Below are 15,929 nucleotides of genomic sequence, written 5' to 3' on the forward strand. Positions count from 1 at the left end.
TCTCTCTCTCTCTCTCTCTCTCTCTCTCTCTCTCTCTCTCTCAAATAAATAAAAAGAAAAAAAAATAAAATAGTGTAACAGGTAATCTTTAAGGATTTAACTTTATTATATTGTACTGTGAAATAGTGATTTTCTATTGTTAGTCCTTATGTGGTAAGAAAGTTCCAACTACTATTAAGATTATATACATGATCCTTGAGATTAATATGGTTTTATCAGTTTAGATTCTTGGGAAAATGCAGTCTATTTTATCAGAAGGGAGCCATCTTGGTGAACCTGCAAGTTGTTGGCTTTGATTTGAACGTCCTTTAATACATACTTTTCAAGGCAAAGTATTTTTTAACTATTAAAAAAACAACTTCCTTCTGGCACTCCCTCTTGTGCAACCAAAAACAGTGAATTTATTTATGCAAGAATTATTTTCTCCCTTATCAGCCCTCCTGCTCCTCACATACTTTTAACTTCCTATTTGGTTAATAAGCCAATGAGGGCTTACTGCCTTTTTTTTCCCTAGGCATTGAAAGAAATATATTTCTCATTGAAAATATATCCTTGATACCTGCCAGTAATATAGTGGGATGATCACATTTTGAAGAAGCAGGCTTGGATTTGATTCGGATTTTAATTGTAAAATAGCAGTTAAAGTAGCAGTTATGGTAGCTACTTTTGAGGTTGGAGTTGTTCAGCAAATAGTAGTTCATAATAGTGGTAAAATTAATAGTAATCTTGTCCTGGAGGCTAACAAACCTTGCCAAGAGCTGGCAGCTCCAAAGAGCCCTGAGGTGTATGGAGCCCATGCTGCTGACATCTGAAACTTGTCAGTTCTTATTGGTTCTCTTTTCTTTTCTTTCTTTTCATAAAAAAACAACTGTATTGTCCTTTTACTTTAAACACTTGAAATTAGGGTTGGGAAAAATGAAAAACACATTTTTTGGACCCATCAGGAAATTTCAGGTTAATCGTTTGGATGCTTCAGAAGCTCTTTGCTAAAGTTTTGGTGAAATTGCCATGAGATATTACAAACGATGCCAGCCCCTCAAATACAGTGAGTTTGTTTCCTGGTAGGAAAGTTCTTAGTGAATAAAGTCAGATTCAGTTAAAGTCATTCTTACCATTAAATTACATTCCTTCTTTTTCATTTCACTTAATCCGTGTTGAATACCTAGTCTGTGCTAGGCTGTGTCTGGTTGTTATGGTTTGTGTCTAGTTGTCCCTCCAGAGCCTCATGTAAGTCATGGGGCACATCGGGCTCAGGGAGCAGCAAGTGGCTTGAGGGATGGGGCCAGAGAGATGCAAACTGTTAAACTGACAGCATGCGCTCTGCCTCCCCCCACCCCCTGGCCTGTGGTCTCTCAAAAGGGTGGAGCAGGTCATCCTGAACATGGCGGCACCCCAACCTCTTCTCGAGACCCTGTATTGCAGGGCAGCAGTATCTGCGATTAAGGCCGCCTCACACAGAGAGGAAATGGTTGGTGAAGACAGAGGCACTGACCCTCTCTCCTGAGTAAATAAGGCTCTGAGGTCTTCCCATGTAATTCAGGGTGTGTTTTAAACTATGAAACCTCCAGTAACTTGTGAGCTAAATAAACCTTTCCTTTCTTCATTATAAGTGTCTGGTATTTGTCCCAGCAAAGAGAGAAGAGTAACTAAGATACTGGCCAATTGTATAATCTCAAGGAGATACAGATTGTGTGTCTTATCAGTGTTTGGGACAAGAAGTATTTCCAGAGTTTTACAGATCTTTGAATATTTGCATAGACTTTACTAATAGACCATTCCTAATTATAAAATCTTCAATACAAAATGTCCCAAAATATGAAAGTTTAGAGTGTCATCATGATATTTAAATGGTTTCAGGTTTTCAAATACTTTGGATTTTGGACTTCTGGGTTGAGGATGCTCTTTGCAGTCTTAGCCTGTTAAATAAACAAGGCCTAAAGTTTTAAAGCTGCATTATCCAGTAAAGTAGCCATTCATCACAAGTGGCTACTGAGCACTGGACATGTGGCAAGCCTGAATTGAGATGGGCTGTAAGTAAAAAATGCAGACTTTATTTCAAGGACATGGCTTTAAAAATAATATAAAATAACAGTGATTCTTTTGGGGGGGCAGTACTTGGGGTAGACCCCAGAGGTTTCACACTGAGCTACATCTCCAGGTCCTTTTTTATTTTGAGAAAGGGTTTTCGTAAGTCACTAGTTTGTCCAGGCTGGGCCTGAACTTGCAGACCTTGTGTCTCCATCTCCTAGAGGGCTAGAGTTAAAGGGGTGTATCACAACACCTAGCTACAGAGTTTTATATTGATTACATACTAATGCAGTAGTTTTGTATACTGGGTTAAATATGTTCAAACTTATTTCTATTTTTTCTTTAGTATGATTATTAGAATATTTAAAACCATAAAATCTTGCTTTCTATTTTTATTAGACAGTGCTGTTTAAGAGCATCACTGTTTGGCAAGTCTACTTTCCTACCTAGGAGTTCTATAACTAGTGCAGATTCATAGATTGTCTTACTGTGAAAATGACAGGTAATGTTTGTTTTAATGAGAAAGATGGATAATGGCAGGTAATGTTTTGACAAAAAAAAAATGGATCGTTCAAATCTTGTTTCAGAATACAGTTAAATGCACAGTAAGGGCCTTGAAATAATTTACATTTTAAGTGAAAGCCACAATCTAGTAGAATCTCTTAGCATATCAAGTTCATCCTTTATGGTAGATTAATATCTCATTGTGTTTACATTTTTTTATTTTTGTCTTTTTTTAAATCTAATTTTATTTTGAAAAGTATAAACAAAAGCAAGAACAAAAATCAGATTCATCTGTTGATGGACATGTAGCTGTTTCCAAGATTTAGCCATTGTAAATTACGTTGCTGTAAACATGCATGTGTCACAGTAATATGTCTTTCATTTTGGGGGGAAAAGCCTTAAGTAAATGGGTACATCATGAGATCATAGTATTAAATAAATAAGTCACGCATATGAGCTTAATTATCACATGGTGTCTCATATATGAAAATTCTGAAATATAAATCAAGAGTAAAATAAAGATAATAGGAAATTGGGAGATCTTTTTCAATTGGGAAGCAGAAGAAGGTGGAGGGAAATGAGATTTTTAAAAAATAACAATTGAAAACAACCGAGAGAGGTTTTGCAGGTGGGAAGGGGACCAAGAGATGGAAGGAGCTTGCAGGGACGGCAGGGCTGTGTTAGTACATATACCTGCGCCCCATGGTAGTGCATACTGCAAACATGCTAACACAAATTTTAAGAATCTCTTAGCATATCAGATTTGGAATAGTTTGAAAGGGGTAAACTGGTAAAATGTGCCCATTGACTTAGTAGCCTAAACCTATTTTTATTTGCCCTAAACATTTACAAATTGTCCTGTATAGGTGAATTCTGCTCTCCCAATATTTGCAGAGGCAGAGAAGGTAGGGTGTAAGATTCATCTAAAATGTTCATCTATATATTTTTCTTTGTGTGTAATTTTCTACCAGCTATGTTTCATTTTTTAGCAGATATTTGACCAGACATTCATCTGAGTTCTGGAAATACAGTAATGAATGAGACTTTAACATATTCACAACCAGGCCATACTTTGTACATCTCACTGCCTGGTGGCTCTGGACCACCAGGAATGTGTTAAGAGAGTACAAGCTTTTAATTTGGAAATAATTTTAAACTTACAGAAATTACAAAAATAACTGTAGTTCAAAGAATTCAGTATACCCTTGACCTGGATTCGCCTGTTTGTTTTTTTTTAATTTTTATTTTTAGCAGAATATATTTATTGAGAGAAAGAAAGCTCCTGTCCAAGAGAGGGACAGGAGGGGGGCCCGAGCAGGTAGTTCCCCTGGATTCACCTGTTGATAACATTTTTCTATGTTTGCTTTATAGTTTTTTCCTTCTCTGTATGCACATATGTGTAGGTATAGAAGATACCTACACATATGTAAGGTGCATATCTATGTTTTCCTAACCTATTTGAGAGTAAGTTACATCCACTTGACCCCTAAAATCTTCCTCGAATTCCTAAAAACTAGCAATATTCTTGTATCCAACCACAGCATCATTAGCAGGCAGTAAACTTAAGTGAAATACATTTAATAGTGATAAAATTCTTATCATGTACCACCCACATTTCAGTTTTTTCAGTTGATGCATTAATTTCTTTTATAAAATTCTCCCATTAGCACATGGCTCTCTTGTAACATGAGATGTTTTTCTAGCCTTTGTCTTTCATGAAATTGACATTTTTTTGCTTTCCTTCCCCCCTTTTAAAAGTAGAATATTTCTCATTTTGGGCATGTCTGTTCCTTTGAGTAGTCTCAGGTTATATTTTCCTGTCTAAAATACTGTAAAGCAATGTGTCCTCATGGTATCACATGAATACTGTTCCTATGGCCCTCGTTGATGATCATTTTGATCACCTAGGCCAGATGTTGTTCAGTTAATCCACTAGACTATAGTTGGTTCTTTCCTCTGCGACTGATAAGCTCAAGAGAGATACTTGTAAGACCATGCATATATCCTACTCTCAAGTTGGCATCTATTGATACCTGCTTGAGGCAGTCTGTACTGTGACAGCCACAAAATGATTTTTCCAGCTGTACCACTCCTTGCATGTTAATCATTTGGATTCTTCTGTAGGCACAGACCCTCCCTTCTCCATTCATGCATGTGTGTATCATTGATACAGACTTAAGAACTCTTCTTTGCTATAGGCTTGTAGTTCATTCTGTCTTTTATTATTTTAGTTTTCAAATGTCATGGGTTTAGCCATTAGAAGCCACTTTAAACTGACTTTTGTCCTTATTACATGCTCCCATTACTTTTTTTTCCTTCACACTCTGACATAACAACACATTCCACGGAAATCTGGAGAGAGCTTCAAGTACGAAGGTCGTTTCAGCGCAGTGTATTCAGTGCCCCTGGGAGTGTAAGCATAGCCTGTGGAAGCAGCACGGTTGAAAACCCTTGAGGCGTGGCATAGTGGATGGGGGATGTAAGTATGTGCTTCCTCAGAGGTGATGCCACCACAACTGGCACAAGATTGGTAGGACTTGGAGAAGCAGGGTGGTGGGAGCAAGCAAAGTATCTCCAGTAGATATGTAATCGTGGGTTAATTCCCTGAGAGAAAGCAGCACAGGACAGCTATGCACAGGGCTGTTGATGACTCTTTTTGGTTGGATTATAGAGCGAAGGGGAATATGATCAAATGTGCATCTTTAAAAGAGTATTTTGGGGCCAGGGATATAGCTCAGCAGCACAGTGCGTTCCTGGCAAGTACAAGGTTGTGAATTCAATTACCGGTACCAGTAAAATAAATAGTACTTTGGCTATGGTGTAGAAGCAAAGACCAGAGCTAGGAATAGTAAGAACAAGTCTGTGCTATAATGTTTGTGAGAACACTATTTAGATGTGTTCTGAATAATAGTTAATACTTCCTGACTTCTTGTTTGCCATTTAAGTTTCATTATAACCCTCTTGCCTCCATGTTTCAGCTGAAGCTTCTGAGGTATACAGATTGGATCTTTCCTCAATACTAAAGGCAAAAACCAAGGTGCAAACTATGATCTACCGGATTTCATGTTCATTTGGTTTTATGAGAATTAAAAGTCAAGTATGACACTTTAGCTTCTAATTTTGTTAACTAAGTGAATGATGGTAATATTTGTGGAGGGAACAGAAAATACTTAAGGGTTGTTGTGAGATGCATTTCTTTGGGGACACACTGGCTTGTACATTGGTACATATTTGCATGGTGCTGTGCATTAGACAGTTGGCTGTGTGTTTAGAATCTCAGAGTGCACAATGCTTAAGACATTAATTGGGAATTGCTGGTCTATAAATGCCGTTGAAACCTTAGTAGTGGTTGTAACCTGGGCAGAAAGAGATAGAATAAGTTGAGGAAGAAGTGTAGGGCAAATATGAAGGGAAAGCAAACGTTAAAATGACTGAAGAGGTACAAATAAAGCTCGTCACAGGCTAGTGTGATATCAGAGGCTAAAAAAGAAGCAACGTTGCAAAAAAGGAAAGAGTGGTCAATAGTGTGAGATGTTAAGGAGTTAATTGTCCAGAGAAAATATAAACCAGAAAAAAATTCAATAAACATTTTTATTTTTTACATATTCTGTATAGTTTGCTAAGTTGCAACAAGTAATGACATGATTTAAAGATATTATGTCTGTTTGCAAGAAATAGATTTGGTGTGGAACAAGCCTGTCTTATGTGTGCTTTAGACATGTATCATATAGATATGGTTTCCACAGTGCTATGAATAGGCAGATGCTTTGTAGTTTTTAAAATATTTGACCATTTAATGAGTGAACACAGCAGGAATATTATGAGGTTGCATGGTATTTGATGCTTATTTTTCAACTTCAAAAATACAGAGACTGGGCATGGTGGCATGCATCTGTAATCCCAGTGCTGGGGAGGCTGAAAACAGGAGGATCACTATGAGTCTGAGCTGTGTAGTGAAACCCTGTACCAAATACAGATTAAGAAATGGATTGGTTAACTTACCCTTGATGCTGGTACTTGATTTATAATGCATTATTTCTTTAGCAGCTGCCTGTTTATAGGTACTTCAGTAGTGTCAGAGAGATTGAGGGTGAGTGATGTCTACTTGGGTTGTACTCCCAAATCTTGCCGTCTTAGTACTTGTGCCTGTGGCACAAGAGCTAGGTGAAAGCATAACTAGACAGGTTGCCATGAGCCCCCAGCGTTATTTTTGAAACTAAGATTGTACATTGCTGCTTTTGTTTCCCTTGTTGTTTCATTTAGACAGTGTGTTATCTTTAGATTTCAAATTCAAAGCTTTGGCTTCAAAGTATAGGGAGAATGTAACGCAAATAGGATGAGTAGACTTTGTGGTGTTACTGTCAAGTCCTTAGTTCATTTCATTATTTCTGACATCAGAGTGATTACTATGCTTTAGAGGAGTGATGTATTAGCCATAGGGCAGTGATGGCGAACCTTTCAGAGACCAATTGCCCAAACTGCAGCCCTAAACCCACTTCATTATTGCGAAGTACCACCACTGCAGTTACACCTGAAGACTGAGGTTTTAGTTTAGAAAAAACAGCTGTTATCCATCGCTCAGCTGCTGGGATAACTTGGTTTGCATACCAACACAGAAGACTTAGTGTGCCTGCTGTGGCACATGTGCCATAGGTTTGCCACCACTGCCCTAGAAAAAAACATGAATAGTTACGCATAACTAGGAGTTCTCAAAGCTAGAATAATGTGGTTGCTCAATAATAACGCTTTCTACTTTGAATCTGCTAATTTTTTTTCTGGCATTAGAATGAAACTGAAAAGTTTGGGCTTTGTTTTGAAGCCACTCATTATATATTATGTCAGAAGAATCTTTGGTCAAGTTGAATTTGTCACTTTAACCTTGTAATTAGGTATAAAGTTTCTTGATTTTAATATATTGGTAATGGCTGCACAAATAAAGTAAAATATGTAATTAGCTTTAACTATACCTTTTTTTTTTAAGTAGAAATGACTGTGGTATTGGAAGATCATTACTTTTGGAAGGCCAGTTAACATCCACTTCCTAAGAGAAACTTGACCACCATTTGCTCTGGCATGGCGCAAAGCAGCCCGCAGCTTGATATTCAGGTTCTCCATGATCTCCGACAACGTTTCCCTGAAATTCCAGAGGGTGTGGTGTCTCAGTGCATGTTACAGGTAAATTTCCTATCACTGATGGAGATATTGCGGTTTTCTTAAATTTGGCTTTGTGTTGTGATCAAAACTCAATTACATTTTCAAATGTGCAGGCTGCATTTACTGTATCAATACAGCCTTGGTATTGTTGACGTTTGGGGCCAAATAAGTCATCGTAGTTGGGGCCCACCTTGTGCATGCTAGGATGTTTGGTCGTTTTTCTGGTCTTTAGCCATTGTATACCTGGAATATCTCCATCATTATGACATTCCCCCATCCAAAAGCAAATTGTTGCCACATGTCCTGTATGAGGCAGAAACCTCTCCCTGTCGAGAATCACTCACATTTAGAAAAGACACTGGCATGTGGCAAAAACAAAATATTTTCTTTGTATACCACTTTCTGAGTTGAGGGTTTTGGGGGGAATGTTGTCAGCCTCCAAATCCTTACAGTTGAAATTTTTTTTTTGGTTTTTTTTTTTTTGGTTTTTTTTTTTTATCTTTGGACTGCTGAGGCTTGAACCCAGGGCCTCCTGACACTAGGCAAGAGCTTTACCACTGACCTGTATCCCCAGCCCTGCGAGTTCAAGTTTGAATCTAAATACTATCATGCTAACTTCCTCAGGAGCTATAGTTTTGAGCCTATTTTAAAAGTCTATAGATAATTTACTGTCATTTTTACTATTGCTTAGTTGCTTAAATCCTTACTAATAATTAAAGTATGAACCTATTTTTTTATAATTGAAAATATTTCCTTTGGGGCCAGGGAGATGGTTCAGTGGAATAAGCGCTTCCCTGGCAAGTGCAAGGGCCTGAGTTCAGTCCCCGGTTCCACCAAAAAAAAAATATTTCCTTTGTCTTGTTCACACTGAAGGATTTCTCTGCATACTTGCCTGGAAGGGGAGATACCATGATCATGAAAGATATCTCTGACCTGTGAGATAGAATGTGTCTTCCTGTTCAAGGAGCAACCAAGACAGGCCCAGCTCTCCCTGCTAGGTTTTGTATCACCCTTCACTGGCTCTTAGTATGTTTTGGGTGCTGCCCTTCTTGCATGGTTTGACTGCAGGGAGCATGCAATCAGCATTCATGTTCACAGTAACTTACTGAAGTGTGAGTAGCAGAGCCTATAACCTAAACCTACATGTTGGAAAGGTTAGTCACAAATAGACTCACAGAACAGTAATGGTGACAGAGGTACTCCCTTTGTTTGCAAACCCTCTACTGGGCCTAGTGGCATTTGTTATAGCTTACACTTTTAATAGTCTGAATCTCCATTCTTATTTAGCCTCATTTTGGTCTCTGGAGAAACACAGCTGTTACTCACTAGAGTGAAAGCAAGCAGGTGTGAGTCTCCCGGTTGAAAGCAATTCCTAGCAAGCACTTTCCTCACTTTTCCTAGGGCTCCACCTACCTCTGACCTTATATTTGCCTTTTGATTACCTGCTTTTTTTCATGGCCGCTTAATTAAACTGAAGAAATGGAACTTTAATTGAGCCCTGTGAATATTTGTTGATACTTACGTTGTTCTGCCTTTCACTGTTTTCTTCCTCTGAGATTAGTATTGGTATAAAGGTTTACCACCTGTTGGCTCTGGATAGCTTCTTTATTCACATTAAAGTATAGGTTTAGTAGTTTGTTTTTACAATAGGCCTTAAGGCCTTTCTATGTGCTATCATCCCTTAAGACCACTTTTTTAGGAGTATGATGCTTTTATCTCCTCTCTCCTTATAGGAATGTTCATATATGTCTTTATAAAAAAATTCTGACCTCTTTGTCCACCTAAAAAATTTTGGATCCTTTAGCCATTTATTCTTGGATTTTTTTTAAATCCACTTGTTTGCTTTTTGATGACATTTATCAAGTTAGATATGACATTTGATTCTATTCTGGTGGCATTCTTTTTATAAGACTTCCAGAAAGGTAATACTTCGATATCTTTGTTATTTTCAAATTTTCTTTATAGAAAATGTACTCAGCTTGTCACTGTAGACATCCATATGATTTATTTTTATTTTTTTATTCTTTGGTGGAACCAGGGATTGAACTTAGGTCCTTGCACTTGCCAAGCAAGTGCTTATTCTACTGAGCTATCTCCCCAGCCCTAGACATCCACTTGAATAGGTTGACAAATCAACTTTTTTATCATTTACAATTTAGATCCTTTTGTGACCATACTATCTAGGCTCCCTAAGTTTTGTGAAGAAAATATGAAATGTCAAGGTTAGCAATACAGATATCAAACAGTAAAAGGTCTTCTCTCCTAACCCATAGGTTTAACAACTTGGAGATACCTTCATTTTTCATTTTTTTCCTTTAAATAGCTACCAGTAACATATTCTAGTTAATAATCAATCTGAGTTCTTTTAAATTTGCTTTTAATCTCTCCCTTGCTCAGCACAATTTTCAGTCAGAATAAGAAAGTCAAACCTGTGCATTCTAGTTGTTCTCCTCTTCTGCTTTAACTAATACTCCTTTTTATAAAGTGTTTTAGGAGGCCTGTGCCTTATCCATAAGGTACCCGGTTTACTAAAAGTATTTTAATATTAAAAGGTTTAAGATAAATAAAAATTACTGCAAATTCTTTATATTTCTAAGAGTTCATTTTGCAAGGTTTTGCTTGACTGTATTGATTTTTACTTCCTAAAGCTCCAGTTTAGTAATATCTTTTTGGTCAGACATTCCTGTCCCTTGAAATTACTGTGTGGAAACAGTATTGGGACGAGAGGGCTCTGCAGTTAACTGGTTGTTGAGCCATGCAGCTCTTCCTCAAGCATCTTGTACCTTGATAGTAGAAGCTAGTTAGAGTAGCTGAACCCTAATAGTTCTTCTGACTGAAATTAATAGCACTGTATCTCCTGTTTTAGGCTTTACCTTATATAGTTGAGCAGAAGTGAAATGTTTCCTTTCATTTTTACATAAAATCTATTCTCCCTAAAATAAACATATAATAACATATATGTGCCTATCTGTTATATGTGCTTATTATCTACATAACTAGGAATACGATAGTTGAGAAATTTTTATGGATTATTTCAAAGGCAGTGAGTAAGCTCTGTTTTACACTAATGAAATAGTTCAAAATTGTATAATTTAATGAAATACTGCTTTATAATACCTTAACATTTTAAAGAGAACCATTTGTTACTTTGATTACTGTCAAGGAACTTGTGAAATGTCAGTTTGCTATTACTGTCTTTGTGTGTGTAAATTAAAAAATTCAAATCTTTCAATGATTTTGAAAGTGCAGTAATTTATCTTTCAGGTAAAACTTTTGAGACTGTTGGAGTCAGAATGAATTTCTTTAAAACAGTGAAGACCAGTTAATTACCATAAACACTGGCAAAATTATTCTGTCATAGTACAAAATGTACAGCTGTTTTTTAATGATTTCTTTGCTTACATCTTTTGTAATAGTACAAGTTGAAGTTACTTAGAGAAAACTTGGGTAAACCAAAAGTAAGGCTACTTTAGAATTTTTATCATTTTAACCCTTCAAGAATTTTCTTCTTTGGTGGTTTCAGTGTTTTATTGAAAACTAAAACATGGTAATTTTCATGTTTATCAATATACGAATTAATGATGGATGTTACTTATATATTGCAGCAATTGTGGTGAATCCAAGATTAGCCCAACATTTTAATTTGTTGAGATGCAACAAGTATAAAATGAGTCCTGGATTTGGAGTCAGAAAACTTGGGGTTGAGTCACAATGTTCATTAGTAGGTACTTTACATTTCTGTAGCAGTAGCAGTAGTGGTAGTACTAGTAATGAGCTAAATGTTTATAAAATAATGTGAGTGGCTTGTGATCCCTTTTTCAGGATAGATGACTGTGAAGTTTTTCTGTGGTTAAAAATACCGCTCTACTTATACTATGACTGTAGTGTTCACATAGCACCGTGGCAAAGCCTAACTTCCATTTTTATTATTGGTTAATTTTGCTAGTGATACTTTTGCCATTTTCTCCCCTAGAATAACAACAATCTTGAAGCCTGTTGTCGAGCCCTCTCCCAGGAGAGCAGCAAGTACTTATATATGGAATACCATAGCCCAGATGACAACAGGATGAACAGAAATCGCCTTTTGCATATTAACCTGGGTATCCATTCTCCTAGTAGCTACCACCCAGGAGATGGAGCTCAACTTAATGGTGGTCGAACACTGGTACATAGCTCAAGTGATGGACATATTGATCCACAGCATACAGCAGGTAAACAGCTGATATGTTTAGTTCAGGAACCACACTCAGCTCCAGCTGTTGTGGCTGCTACACCCAACTACAATCCATTTTTTATGAATGAACAGAACCGAAGTGCAGCTACTCCACCTTCACAGCCACCTCAGCAGCCATCCTCCATGCAAACAGGAATAAATCCATCTGCTATGCAAGGGCCTTCACCACCACCGCCGCCACCTCCTTCATACATGCACATACCTCGGTATAGTACAAATCCAATTACTGTTACAGTATCCCAAAACCTCCCTTCTGGACAGACTGTACCAAGAGCTTTGCAGATTCTTCCGCAAATTCCAAGCAATGTGTATGGGTCTCCTGGTTCTATTTATATTAGACAAACATCTCAGAGTTCATCAGGAAGACAGACTCCTCAGAGCGCGCCATGGCAGTCCTCACCACAGGGCCCAGTGCCTCATTATAGCCAACGTCCTTTACCTGTTTATCCACACCAACAGAACTATCAGCCTTCACAGTATTCTCCTAAGCAGCAGCAGATCCCTCAGTCAGCTTACCATTCACCACCTCCTTCTCAGTGTCCTTCTCCCTTCAGCTCTCCACAGCATCAAGTGCAACCTTCCCAGTTGGGCCACCCAAGTTCCCACGTGTTTATGCCACCTAGTCCTTCAACTACTCCACCCCATCTGTATCAGCAAGGACCTCCTAGCTATCAAAAACAAGGAAGTCACTCAGTAGCATATCTCCCATACACAGCATCTAATTTACCCAAAGGTTCCATGAAGAAGATAGAAATTACAGTTGAACCTTCTCAAAGACCTGGGACAGCAATTACTAGGAGTCCTTCACCCATCAGTAATCAACCGTCTCCACGGAATCAGCACTCACTGTACACAGCCACCACGCCACCTTCAAGTTCCCCTTCAAGAGGGATATCTAGTCAACCAAAACCTCCATTTAGTGTTAACCCTGTGTATATCACATATACACAGCCAACTGGACCTTCATGTGCTCCATCGCCATCTCCTCGGGTGATACCAAACCCAACTACAGTGTTTAAAATTACTGTAGGCCGAGCAACGACTGAAAATCTTTTAAATTTAGTGGACCAAGAAGAACGTTCTGCGGCACCAGAACCTATTCAGCCCATTTCAGTGATACCAGGCTCTGGAGGAGAAAAAGGAAGCCATAAATACCAGAGGAGTTCTAGTTCTGGATCAGATGACTATGCCTATACGCAAGGTAAATTGTAACCCCTTTATGAAGTTTAATCTTTGTAGGGAAATGCCATCTGCTTTCAAAACAAAGCATTTTATATTACCTGTTTAGTACTTACTGAATGGTAGGTAGTACCATCACTGTTAAGAGTAAGTGCTTCAGAGTCATCTGCAACTTTAAATTGTGAAAGTATAGGCATGCCTGTGACCTAGTAACTTTTTTTAGGGGGAACACTGGGAAAAATATAGACAAGAGAATGGACATTGCTGAAATTACACACCACAGAGTAGAAAAAAGGTTCATACAGAGTGGATTAGAATTCGAATCTTCTAATGAGAATGATATGAAAGGCATAAATATCAGGAAGTGGAATTCGTAGCTGGGTGCACTGGTGCGTGCCTGTCATTTCAGCCACTTGGGAGGCTGAGGCAGGAGGAACTCACGTTCAAGGCCAGCCTGGGCAACTTGGCGTGGCCAACCCTTTCTCAAAATAAACAGGACTGGGTATGAAGCTCAGCCCTACTTGGATATCTCAAACACCACCTTCACCGCCAAAGAAGTGGAAGTAGAAGTGAAGACTGTTATTGGATTAACTAATAGTAGACCTAATAAAATATAAAGGTGAATAGAAATGTTTAAAAGTCTGCTCAGGTTGTTTCAAGATATCTGTGAAGTCAGTATTCCTTCAGCATAAAGGAAAGTGATTGTAATGATATTGAGCCTTTTAAGACATGAAAGTATAGTTAAAGAGAACTGTAAGGAAACTAAGGAATGTTCTTAGAGAAACTCAAGATGACAGAAGTGTATACACGTAATGTCACCTTTGGTAGCAATTAAGAGCTAAATAAAAGCAAATATGGAGGCAGAACAGCATTAGAAAGACATTAGAGTAATGCCAGCTCTGAAGTTTGATGAGTCTTTAATACATTAACAATGCATATAGAAATTTTCTGGTTATTTGCTCAGTGTTATTCTTCTCTGCAATGACTTTATCTGTAATGCTGTAGCCTTGCTGTTACATCAACGAGCAAGGATGGAGAGGTTAGCAAAGCAATTGAAACTTGAGAAAGAGGAGCTAGAGCGCTTGAAGGCTGAAGTCAATGGTATGGAACATGACCTGATGCAGAGACGGCTCCGAAGAGTCAGCTGCACCACAGCGATCCCCACGGTAAGTTGTTGGTGTGTTGATGCAAACATGGGGACACTGGCTGTCTAGGCCATTTCTTTTCTTTTAGATTCTCTTACTACCATGGTATTTTGCTTGTTGTAAAATAGCGAATGCAAGATTTTTGACTTTGGGAGTTTTTGTCAAAATAGAAATAAAAACGGCACCCTGGCCAAAAGTTTTACAATTTTTCCATGTTCCTTTTTTTCTTGTGTTTTGTCAAACATTTAAAGTTAGCTATTTTCCATACTTTAATGCAATGTACTCTAATGAGATAAATATGAGTTGGAGGAAAGTGTTGGCTATGTAGTATTTTAAGGCAGATTGGTTTTATTTATTGTAGAAATTGAGGATTGAGGTCCTAAAGGGGACTGCGACCAAACATTTCAAAACATACCTTCTAAAAATCTCGTGATTTCACAAGCTTATCATCCAATCTATCATTTCTCATTTCAACATTCTTGTATTTGACAAGCATTTTCTGCATATAGTTTATGAATGTAGCACTATGCTAAGTGCTTAGTGTGTATCATCCAAGGGGAAAAATAGAGACAGCAACAGTTAATTATAACATAGTGCTGTAAGTGCTGTATATGCTTGTGGGTAATGAGAAAACTCACACATTAACTGGCTTCTGAACAAGGTCAGTGTACTTTTTATTCTACTATCATCTGATCCTCCTGAAATGCCCTTGTAAAGCTCCGTGTATGTAAATCCTGTCATTGTGCAAGGCTTACCTAACCTCTCCTTTTCGCACAGAGCCTGTCCTCTCTAAACTCAGGCTAGTCTTTCTCAGAGGTCACAGGCTTAGAGAAGTGAAGATACATATGTGCCAGGCCTCTTGCGGTCAGCATGACTGTAGCTCTTTTCTCAGAGAGCAGTTTTAATTGAGGCTTCTCACTTCAAAGGGGACTTGTGAATTCCCTGAAATTACATTGGATCATATGTGTGATTATATGAAAGGCAGATCTATAGCTTTCATCTGATTTTTACAAGCTTGTTAGATTGAAGGAAGAAAAAGGTGAGGAGCCACTGCCCTCCCTAGACCATAGTACTGTATAGGCAGAGAGGAAAGGGGAAGGCAGTTTTGAAGGGAGAAGAACATGAGGTAATAAAGGCTTGAAGTCGCATCAGGGACTGACTCAGGAGGCAGTAAATAGAGATCTTTGGCTGAAGCATGAGGTTTCTGGTGAGTTTACAGAGGTTTGTGTACATATAGAATGGGGTTTAGACCTTGAACACTATGTCTAGATGTTTGAACTTTATTCTGCTAACAGGGAACCAGTGGAATTTTTTGACGAAGAGATTTTTGAGAATCAGGCATATTCTTTCCAACATTGCCTACCTTGTTCAGTTTAGTCAGTATCAGGAAAGTTTTAATTACATTAAACACTTAGGAAATTGCAAAGCTATCTTTGCCTAAAAATCATATTAATATAAATCAAATCTCTCTCATTTCCCCACTTGAAATCTGAATTGAATCCTCTGATTGGGGATAATATTCCATTGTAGTCCAAATTGGGAATCCACTTACGGTGATTGGGTACTTTGTAGGTACCTGTAGAGCATGAAAAAAAATTCTTTTAAGCTTAGACATCATTTTCTTTGAAGTAGCTCTGTGAGCTTTGTGTAGCAACTACCTGTTGCATGATAATCCCTTCTAAATA

General features: G+C 38.0%; 1 protein-coding gene across 6 annotated transcripts in view; it reads left to right on the plus strand.

Moving 5' to 3' along the window:
* The window catches only part of Tab3 (TGF-beta activated kinase 1 and MAP3K7 binding protein 3), a 74,081-nt gene that overhangs the window by 40,268 nt on the left and 17,884 nt on the right, over positions 1-15,929 (plus strand). For 4 of the 6 annotated variants that reach the window (XM_023715400.1, XM_023715398.1, XM_023715402.1 and 1 more), the window contains 3 exons: positions 7,517-7,707; positions 11,660-13,121; positions 14,105-14,265. In XM_023715400.1, coding sequence (XP_023571168.1) covers positions 7,606-7,707; positions 11,660-13,121; positions 14,105-14,265 — 1,725 coding nt within the window. In that variant the 5' untranslated portion in view covers positions 7,517-7,605. Of the gene's footprint in view, positions 1-7,513; positions 7,708-11,659; positions 13,122-14,104; positions 14,266-15,929 lie in introns of all 6 variants that reach the window. The other 2 variants (XM_023715399.1, XM_023715404.1) reach the window with 2 other exon arrangements.

The sequence above is a fragment of the Octodon degus genome, unplaced genomic scaffold (genome assembly GCF_000260255.1).
Source record: "Octodon degus isolate 3935 unplaced genomic scaffold, OctDeg1.0 scaffold00041, whole genome shotgun sequence".
In the NCBI taxonomy this organism is placed as follows: Eukaryota; Metazoa; Chordata; class Mammalia; order Rodentia; family Octodontidae; genus Octodon; species Octodon degus.